General features: G+C 57.8%; 1 protein-coding gene across 1 annotated transcript; it reads left to right on the top strand.

Annotated features, from left to right (window-relative positions):
• The first annotated feature begins 505 nt into the window (after positions 1-505).
• VPS4A (vacuolar protein sorting 4 homolog A) lies at positions 506-10,166 on the top strand. The gene is made up of 11 exons (XM_053270589.1): positions 506-651; positions 3,437-3,548; positions 4,239-4,386; positions 4,834-4,895; positions 5,087-5,206; positions 5,292-5,448; positions 5,686-5,834; positions 6,015-6,096; positions 6,661-6,880; positions 8,984-9,124; positions 9,740-10,166. Exons 1-11 carry the CDS (start codon positions 631-633, stop codon positions 9,839-9,841), a joined length of 1,314 nt encoding a protein of 437 aa, XP_053126564.1. The 5' UTR covers positions 506-630; the 3' UTR covers positions 9,842-10,166.
• The last annotated feature ends 134 nt before the right edge of the window (positions 10,167-10,300 follow it).

A 10,300-nucleotide genomic window follows, 5' to 3' on the forward strand; every position in this document is an offset into this window, starting at 1 on the left:
ATTGCCCAGATTTTACTCAGGATGTGTTTACATGGGAGGGCAGAGAAGGAGGAAAAAATATACAAATCTGTCAAATCAATAAATAAATGTGAATTAGTTGGCATGCACAGTGTGCATAATATGCAGATTAGAGCACCCGGATTTGGGAAGCTTGAATATGGCAACCCTGCGCCAAAGGGTTCCCCACCCAGCCTACCCTGCAGGGTGGCTGTGAGGGTAAGAAAGGAAATAAAGCTGGGGACAACCACCACCCTGTATGTGCCCGGAAGTGGTGGTGCCAAATCTGAATAAAGTGATGCCTGCAGAGGAAACCCCCAGCCTGCTTGTGGGGGGAGGGGGATGAGGAGGAGGAGCAGCCCCGCCTGGCGATGGGGGCGTGTCCTGCGGGGGCGTGTCCTCCTGCTCCTCCTCCCTGGCGGGCGGGCGGGCGGGCGCTGCAGTTCCGGGCGCCGCCTGCAGGCGGCAGCCGAGCAAGCAGGCCCGGCGGCTCTGCGCAGCGGGGCCTGCCTCCTCCGCCTTCTCCTCCTCGTCGTCTTCCGCTTCCGTTCCTCCTCCGCCGAGGCCCAGCCCAGCCCAGCCCAGCCGCCCGCCGCGCCGGCCGGAGGAGGCGGAGAAGGAGGGGGAGATGCGATGGCCACGTCCGCCCTGCAGGTACCTCGCGGCGCCCCCCGCACCACGCCAGGCCCCGGCTCCCTCCTGGCGGCCTGCGCGCCCGTCCCCCGCGGGGCCCCGGCCAGGCGCCCTCCCCGGCCGCCGGCAGCCCTTCGCTCGCGGCCTCCTCCTGGCCCGCCGCCTCGCCCCCCCTCCAGGCGCCCCGCTCGGCTGGTTCCTGGCCCGCCACCCCCCAAGAAGAAGCGGCAGCAGCTTCCGGGGAGCCGGGGGGGGCACGAGGAGGAGGGGGCTCATTTGCATGCACTAATCGCAGCAGACACTAATTGCAGCACATAGAGGGGAGAGGGGGCGTGTCCCCCCCCGTGTTCCCTCTGATCAGGGATTCCCAGATGCCATTCACTACATCTCCCAGAATCCCCAGCCCAAGGCCGTTGCAGCTGGGGATGCTGGGAGTTGTAGTCAAGCGCCTCTGGGAATCCCTCTTCGAGGCGACGCCGCCCCTCCCGGCGCTTCTTGTTTGTGTCCTGCTCGGCTGGTCTCTGGAGGGCTCCCCTTCCTTCTCGCAGGGCAGGGCAGGATCTTGGATCTTCCAAGGGTCTTGGAAGGCTGGCCCAGGCTCCCCCAGGGAACCCCATGGCGCTGTGGGGACTTGAACTGGGGGCTCCCATCGTTGGGTCCCCAGAGGTGGTTGGGACTACAGTCCCCATCATCCGAAGCTGCAGTGGCCGCAGGCGCTGGTGGGAGTTGTGGTCCAAGGACATCTGGGGACCCACAGCTGGCAATCTGTGTGCTGCGCAGGGGTTATTGAGTGTGGGTCTCCAGATGTTGTCGGACTCTATTCCCCATCACCCCTGGCCTCCGGCAACATCTGGAAGCCCAAGGTGGGGGGTGCCTGCAGCCTTGGTTGGGGGGCTTTCTTCCTCCGGTTAATAGAAGGGGTCTTGCTGCCCACCCCCCGCCTAACTAATCCAGTTTAACTCTCACCCCCTCATTGCCTGATAGGAGTCAGGACAGAGCTTGACAAGCCCCAGGACCCTGGCGCCTAGCCTCGGAGGTCCAGCGGCAGAGTTCTTCAATGAAACCGTTGTCTGTTTTTGTTCTTTGTCAGTTACTTGTGAAGAGGATAAAGAGAAATATGTCTATGCCCCCCACCACACACACACACACTGTCTATCACTTTAACCTGGACATCTGGTCCAGGGCCCATGGATTGGCTCTTGAATTTTTGTGCTGGTTCCTAGATCCAAAGAAGATTCGTCAAGGCCTGACCTATGGGAAGGTGGGCACGCCCCACCCCTCTGGCCTTTTGGTTTCTTTTAAATGCCTCTGCTTGGGGTTGACGTGCAGCAGGAGATCCAGCCTCGAAAATCCGTGCTCAGTCACAGAGCGAACTGGGTGACCTCGGGGCAGTCACGCTCCCTCTTCACTTAGCCTACCTCTCAGGGTAGTCGCGAGGCTCCGGCAGAGCAGGGGAGAATAATGCGCCTTGCCCTGAGCTCCTTAGACGCAGAAGTGCACCTAGGTAATGTTGGAGCCGGGGCCTCAAGGCCTTTGGAGGGCCCCCCCCCCGGGAAATTAAGCATCATCATGCTCGGCCGGGCAACCACACCACCCGGAACAAACTAAAGAGGCTTTGGGGGGTCCCTGGGGCTATGGAGGCCCTGGACTTCGGCCCCAGAGTTCAGGGGGAAGAGCACCTCTGCTTAGACGTAGGGAGGATGACAAATAGATCGGCTGGCTGAGAAGAGTTTATCCAGGGAGAGAGGGTTAAGGAAGGATGCATCCCCATTCAGAAACCTGGAATTTGTGTTTTGGAGGGCTGGAGGAAAGTTGTCGCTTTCATAGCCCTTCTGGTCACACTTTAGATTCATACATTTGGAATAAACTGCCACTCTCTGGAATGACTTAAGTTTGGTAATTGCTGGTCTCTGTGAATGTTTTCCTTACATACCCAGAGCAACTGGGGCACTGTGAGCAAAAAAATAATAATAATAAAAGAAGCAAGTTATACATACAGGAAAAGACTTGGTGATATCAAATGTACCTTAATTACCTGTGTATTCCTGTGAAGAGGGCCCCTCTGGTCTCTGGGGCATGTTTACGGGCAAGGAGGTGTCTCCTGTGTGGGGTGGTTGTGAGCCCCAGGCCCAGGGGGGCAGCAGCTGGGTCCTCATGGACTCCTGGGTGTGGAGCAGCCGCCCCTCTCATTTCTTTTCATCGCTGTGTGGAATGAGTTTTGTTCTGGGCGGCAGTGTCAAGGCCGTGTGTGCGCACGGATGCATTCAGAGTGGAGCCCTCCTGAGTCAAGCTGAGCAGGATCTAGAATGAACTGAGCGGACATCCAGAAACTTGTGAGCGTGCACACATGCGCACACCTGAGAGGGAGCAGTGCACATCCTCACTCCTGGCCTGGCAGAATCCCTTGGGTTAGGGTCCTTCCAAGGTCCTTCCAAGCTTCCACACCACTGTTCCCTCTAAGGCGTGTGCATGCTCACCAGTTTTCGGATGTCCGCTCAGTTCATTTTAGACCCCACTCAGGTTGAAGAGGCTCTGCTGGTCAGAGCCTGGATGCCCAGGGAACAGGAACAGGAAGCTGGCTGGGGGGAAGCAGGTGCCTCCAGCAGCAGTTCTTCTCCTGGTTCTCTTCTACTTTGCCCTCTCGGTGGGGGCTTCCACCTCGCATCCTCTCTTGGGCCCTAGTCAGGCCCTTAGAAAGCCTTGCTGAGTCTAGGGGCTAGCATCATGTTTCTGGTTGCCCCGGAGCCCTACCTCGTCCTGATTCTGGTCTCCCAGGGTATAACCGAGCTGGGCATTCTCTTTCCAGAAGGCCATTGATCTGGTGACGAAAGCCACCGAGGAAGACAAAGCCAAGAACTACGAAGAGGCCCTGAGACTCTACCAGCATGCGGTGGAGTACTTCTTGCATGCCATCAAGTGTGAGTCCAGGGGGCGGGGCTCTCCCTTGAGTGGCAGCCTCTTGTGTGTATCCTGGAGCGTTAAAAAGGCCCTTATCCAGAGGGGGTGGCGCCGGTTCCCCTGCCTGCTGGGCTGGAGGGAGCCCCATGCCAGGCCTGCAAGCACCCCGTGTGCTCAGCCCATAAGGACAACCGGAAGAGCTGGGCTGGTGGCAGCAAGCATGACTTGTCCCCTTTGCCAAGCAGGGTCCACCCTGGTTGCATTTGAATGGGAGACTAGAAGTGTGAGCAGCACTGTCAGAGATTCCCCTCAGGGGATAATGGGGCTGCTCTGGGAAGAACACCTCGGTTCCGAGCTCCCTCCCTGGCAGCAACTCCAAGAGAGGGCTGAGAGAGACTCCTGCCTGCAACCTGGGAGAAGCTGCTGCCCACATCGACAATACTGGGCTAGATGGACGCAGGGTCTGACCCAGCAGAAGGCAGCTTCCTGTGTGCTTCCTGTGAAGCTGCAGGCAAAGGGCTGGAGGCCCTTTCCCCCCTTCTCTGCCGCTGACAGTGGCGGTTGGCCGTTGGCCTCCCTCTGGCGCAGCAGAAGTCTGTCTCCAAAGTGGCCCTTGCACTGGAATGCCGGGCCTTGCTGGGCGGACGGGATTCTCCTCCTCTGCTTCTGACTCTTTACGCCCCGCCCCCCCCTCCGCTCTGACCTTGCAGACGATGCCCACAGTGACAAGGCCAAGGAGAGCATCCGGGCCAAGTGCGCCCAGTACCTGGACCGGGCCGAGAAGCTGAAGGACTATCTGCGGAACAAGGACAAGCAGAGCAAGAAGCCCGTCAAAGAAGCCCCGAATGACAGCAAGGGGTATGGGGAGAAGGGCTGTGCCCATGGCCAGGGAGGCCCGGCCCGCTGTTCCCACTGTGGTCTTTTTGCCCCTAAGCACAGGGGTGCTGTGTGTCCACACAAGGGCTGGTGGGTCTTGAACCCTCAGGGCTGCCAAGAGAGATGGGGGCCTGCTGACGCCTCTGGAGCCGGGCTGTGTGTGTCTGTGTTGGGAGGCGGGGCGCTGAGCGAGGCTGGGCAGGAGTGCCATTGGGTCCCCCTTTCTCCAGACCAGAAGCAGCACAGTCAGCACACCCGCCCACTCACGCCCTCCCTGCTTACCACTTTTGCTTCTCTTGCCCCATGCAGCCCACGCCCCCCCCCCCCCCCGCACACGCACACACCTCTATGCTGGCCAGGGGTCTGGCTCGGCAGAGAGCCCACCCTCGGGGCTGCCTGTGCCCTGCGACTGAGTGTCTTTCCTTGCAGGAGTGACAGCGACAGTGAGGGCGACAATCCTGAGAAGAAGAAGCTGCAAGAGCAACTGATGGGTGAGGCCCTGGCCCTGGGAGCCATCTCCGTGCTGCTCTCTGGCTCCCCTCGGCCCCAGGGAGCCTTCTTGCTGGGCTGCCTGGCTCCCACTTGGAGGCTCCTGGGCTCCTCTCCTTGGCAAGCTGGGTGGGGGCAGGTGGGCCTTGTGTGGCCTCCGTTGGGCAACCGCTCTCCTCTCCCCCATCCCCAGGGGCCGTTGTGATGGAGAAGCCCAACGTGCGGTGGAACGACGTGGCTGGGCTGGAGGGGGCCAAGGAAGCCCTCAAAGAGGCCGTCATCCTGCCCATCAAGTTCCCTCACTTGTTCACAGGTGAGGCTCTGCTGTCTGCTGGCTGTCCCTTGCTGGGCACTCTGGAGACGGGCAGGTGAGGCCACCTTCTCTTTCTGTGCCCCAGGGAAGCGCACCCCATGGCGAGGGATCCTCCTCTTCGGCCCGCCAGGCACAGGGAAGTCCTACCTGGCCAAGGCCGTCGCCACGGAGGCCAGCAACTCCACCTTCTTCTCCATCTCCTCTTCAGACCTGGTGTCAAAGTGGCTGGGGGAGAGCGAAAAGTGAGTGACGGGCAACAGGTGGGGGGGGGGAGGAAGCTGGTCCCCTCTCTGGGGATGATGCAGCCTTTTTGTGGGGGGGAGGGGGCATTTGAATGGGTGCAGGTGGGTGTCCACTGGGGGTGTCAGGTTTGGCCAGCTTACCAAACTCCTTTGGCCACTGGCTGCTCTTCTGCCTGGTGTGTCTCTGTGTGCTGCCCCCGGCCCTCAGCCTCCTGCCTTGCCCTGCTCCTCCCTCAGGCTGGTGAAGAACCTCTTTGAGCTGGCCAGGCAGCACAAGCCGTCCATCATCTTCATCGACGAGGTGGACTCCTTGTGTGGCTCCCGGAATGAGAACGAGAGCGAGGCAGCCCGCAGGATCAAGACCGAGTTCCTGGTGCAGATGCAAGGTAGGCTGTCTGGCCGGAGCCGGCCTGGCCTGGCACAGGGTGGTGTGTGGGCAGAGCAGATGGAGAGCCCCCTGCCAGGGCCAGCAGGTGGAGCTCGGAAGGACGGGCACGAGGACCCACCTCCACCTGGCCAGGCAGTCCCAGGACGGAGGGCTTAGTGGTGCTTCTCCTCCTCGGCAGGTGTCGGGAATAACAACGACGGCACGCTGGTCTTGGGCGCCACAAACATCCCCTGGGTGCTGGACGCTGCCATTCGGCGGAGGTGGGTGACTAGGCAGAGTGTGCTGCCAGCCCAGAGGTGTAGGTGGACATCTGTGGCCCCCAGAACAGCAAGGGGCGCCTCTGCCCCAGTTCTCCAGCAAAGAATATATGCAAGCGATAGGACAGGAGCAGGCTTAAAACAGCAGCAGAAATTCATCTCCAGGGCCCCAAACCCCCTTAGCGCCAGAGCAGGGAGCCGTGATCTCTGCTGGCGTCTGAAATGAGGGAAGTGGGGAGGGGGTCCCGCAAATGAGGTGCCACAACCAAGAAGGCCCTGTCCCTCCTTGCAGCCCACCTGCCAAAGAAGGGGACATGGGGCTGTGGCTCCCTGGTGGAACAAAGTCCTCCCTGCAGGACTTCAGTCTCTGGCAGCACCTCCAGGTAGAGTTAGAGAGAGAGTGCCTGGAAAGCCGCTGCCAGTCAGAGCAGACAGTTCTGAGCTAGACGGACCAAGGCAGCTTCTTCCATTCCTGTGGGAAAGCGAGGAGAGAAGTCGCGTCCTGCCACCCAGCTCTTTCAAATAGTTTTCACCTGCCCGTGGCACTTGCTGATGCTTGGAACACAGGTTTGAGAAGCGCATCTACATCCCGCTGCCGGAGGAGCCAGCCCGGGCCCAGATGTTTAAGCTGCACTTGGGCAACACGCCACACAGCCTGACGGAAGCCGACATCCACGAACTGGCCCGCAAGACGGACGGCTACTCGGGGGCTGACATCAGCATCATCGTGCGCGACGCGCTCATGCAACCGGTCCGCAAGGTGCAGTCGGCTACGCACTTCAAGAAGGTGAGTGGGCAGCAAGCCCTGGGCGCCTGGCGGGGGGAGGGAGGGAGGCAGCATTGCTTCAGAGTTCCTTCTGGAGCTGGGGAGGGAGACGCGTCAGTCTCCGCAGGGGTCACACGAGCGCTGCCTCTTTGCCAAGAGCGGCTGCTCTGGGCAGAGGCTGATGTGCTTGCCTCATCCCTCGGTTGGAATTTGCTCATTCCAACTTTATCCTGCTCTTCCTTTGGGAAAAATGCAATGAGTGCAATGTTCCCTCTAATTGTGTTCATCAGTGAGCAGAGTGAGTTGTATCGAGGCAGTGTGTGTGCACATGTGCATTATTATCTGCCACTATAGATACAACACACGCGCACACACACACACCCTATAAATGTGGAAGGAAATAAATGTATTTCACAGTTCTATTCTATTGATAAAATTGGATTGTTACTTTTTTCTGCTTCACACTTAAGTACAATAAAAACCAGGCAGAATCTAAAACCAGGCCTTTAAAAAAAAGGTTGCAAGCTAAGAATATCATACATTCAGATTGGCATACACTTAGATAAGAATGTAATGCATTTAGCTTAGCATTACAATGACCTGAATGGTACTGAAACAAACAGTTTAAAAGTGCAAACTGCACTTGTTTAAAAGCAATAATACTGGCTTTAATAAGAGGACTGGATCATTCGTGGGCAGCAGTGCACTGAATGAGTTTACTCTGGCACTATAATTTGAGCACTACACCCTTGAGGCAAGAGCCCCACCCAGCATACTAAATTGCACAGAATCCTGGATGCTACAGCGAAATGCTTGGCTTTAGATAACGGTACATCTAAATTCCTCAAATGAAGACTTTGTGGATAGAGGAGGACTTCCTTTCACATAAAATGTCCCGAAGAGTCTTTCCTGAATCTATAGGAGACATCGCTTCTGTTGGTGACTCAAGTAAGCGAAGCGCTTGCCCCATCAAAGGAACTTACAGGGACAATCTCCTGGGCAAACGATCTGGAAACTCCCAATGGTCCTGAAAGCTGCTTCCTTTTCAGTACTCTGAAGGCTGAAGTTCTGTGCACAAGAATTTGGGGAGCAGGTCCCCTTAAAGCTACTGTTAATTAGCCTTTAGTCTGTCATTTTGGGCAGTAGTTTCCAGAGCACACACTCCGATACATTCCTTCCCTTCCCAAACCCACACACCACCTTCTACAGTTCTGCTCCGTTCCACCATGTGCCTTTGGATCATTCTCTATCTATCACCTCATTTATCTGAATCCAATGCTTAGGTTTATTCCAAGTTATTTGATGTTAGAAAGGGCAGGGGTATATCTTAAAAGGATTCAGAATCCTTTTCCTTTGGGGTTAATACAAGTGTAAACTTTGTTCAACTCGTATTTTTGTAAGGGGGTCGTCTTGAATTCAGAGTTGCCTTCTGTTTGAGTAAATACAATATTGTGACTGGCACAAACTCAGTGGCTTTCTGAAAGAGTTAGGAGGCGCCTCCCTGGCCAGAGGGGAGACCTGGCTTGCAGATGCTGCAGGTGAACAAGGAGTGGTGGGGGCTGACACTACCCCCACCCCCACCACCCCCACCACCAGGCTTCCCTACACAGCATTGCTGGACAACAGGCTACAAGCTAGACAGGCCAAACAGATGTGACCTTCCTGCCCCCGGCTTCTGCAGGGTGACTGGGATCCCTGCTTCATTCCACCATCTCATTTGGTCAGATGCAGCTACAAAGCTGGTCCTTGTGGTAGCCAGCAGGACATGTCCCTTTAGCTAAGCAGGGTCCACCCTGGTTGCATATGAATGGGAGACTAGAAGTGTGAGCAGCACTGTCAGACATTCCCCTCAGGGGATGGAGCCGCCGCTCTGGGAAGAGGATCTGGGATCCAAGTCCCCTCCCTGGCAGCATCATCTCCCAAGACAGGGCTGAGACTCCTGCCTGCAGCCTTGGAGGAGCCACTGCCAGTCTGTGCAGACACTACAGAGCTAGCTGGACCAGTGGTCAGACTCTGTAGATGGCAGCTTCCAATGTTTAAAGCCTGTCCTCTTGGGACAGAAAAATTTGGAAAGTGGTCCCAGGCGACTCTCCCGGCCAGCCTATCCCTGTGTCCTCATTGCAGGTTCATGGACCATCCCGCACCATCCCCGGCATGATTGTAGATGACCTGCTGACCCCGTGTTCCCCAGGAGATCCTGGCGCTATTGAAATGACGTGGATGGAGGTGCCTGGGGACAAGCTTCTGGAGCCTGTGGTCTGCATGGTGCGTGAGGAGAGCCCTCCCTTCCTCCCCACGAGTGGGGAGGCTGTCAGTGGGGCCTTCTTCCTACCCTCCCTCCCTCCCCACCCCCACCCCCCTGAGCCGAGGACTTGCTTGCCTTTGCATTTGGCACCTTGGAGACTGGTGTGGCCTGTACTTAATCCGGGACATTTGAAAGCACGATGCCGTTATTCCACTCACAGTGCAACGAGACTCCATGCTTTGTGTTTGTGTGGAGCCATCCCATCCCCACGGCTGGTGCTTCTCCTTCCCCATAGCACCCCCTTCTCTGCTCCCGCTCCCAATGTGCGCGTTTGGGGCTGGGAGTGACTGCACAGCAGGCCGACGCTTCTAAGTGGGCGACACCCCGAGACAGCAGCGAGAAGCACCTGCCAGCCACGGCCGAGTAGCAGGAGGGAGCCCTGCAGCCGGGCTTCCTCCTCCCCAGTTGCACTGTGGGCAGCTTCAGTCTGATTGCATTCTGTTGTTCTGTCTGTCCCTTTGTAAATGGCCCTGGAAGTGTCTTACCTTGCAGGGCAAAATGCAAAGCCAACCGGAGGCCCCACTACGGCGGCCTCCTGGGTTTTGCGCCTGACTCTCCCCCTCGTGTCCTTGCAGTCGGACATGCTGCGCTCACTGGCCACCACCCGCCCCACCGTGAACGCAGATGATCTCCTGAAGGTGAGAAAGTTCACAGAAGACTTTGGCCAAGAAGGTTAACACTACGCCCCCAGGGAGCGGCAGCCCCACACTTTGGCATGCAAGACATGTCCCTGTGAAACCCATTGTGCCGACAGCGGACTGTGGCAAGCAGAGGTGAGAGTCCTGTTTAGTCCTCCGTTTAGGTGGGGAGTAAAGAGGAGGAGGCGGCGGCAGCGGCGGCAGCAACACCAGCACCACGGCCACCCTGGGAGTTGGACGCAGAGGTCAAGGCCCAGCCGGACTGCCCCTCTGGACACACCCCTGCCTTCTGTGTTGCTCTTTAATCTTTTAATTAATGCTGCTTGGTTTTCTTTATATACAAATAAAAACAATCTGCAACCTCCACTATCCCCCCCCCCTTTCCTGGGGCCCCATCCCCTTTGTCTGGAGGAGCCTTGCGTTCTCTGTCTGCTGCCCTGGAGAGAAAGAGGACCCGGCCAGGGTGGGAAAACAACACCGGGCCACTCCAGGCCGGCT

This window comes from Hemicordylus capensis, chromosome 9 (genome assembly GCF_027244095.1).
Source record: "Hemicordylus capensis ecotype Gifberg chromosome 9, rHemCap1.1.pri, whole genome shotgun sequence".
NCBI classification, from domain to species: domain Eukaryota; kingdom Metazoa; phylum Chordata; class Lepidosauria; order Squamata; family Cordylidae; genus Hemicordylus; species Hemicordylus capensis.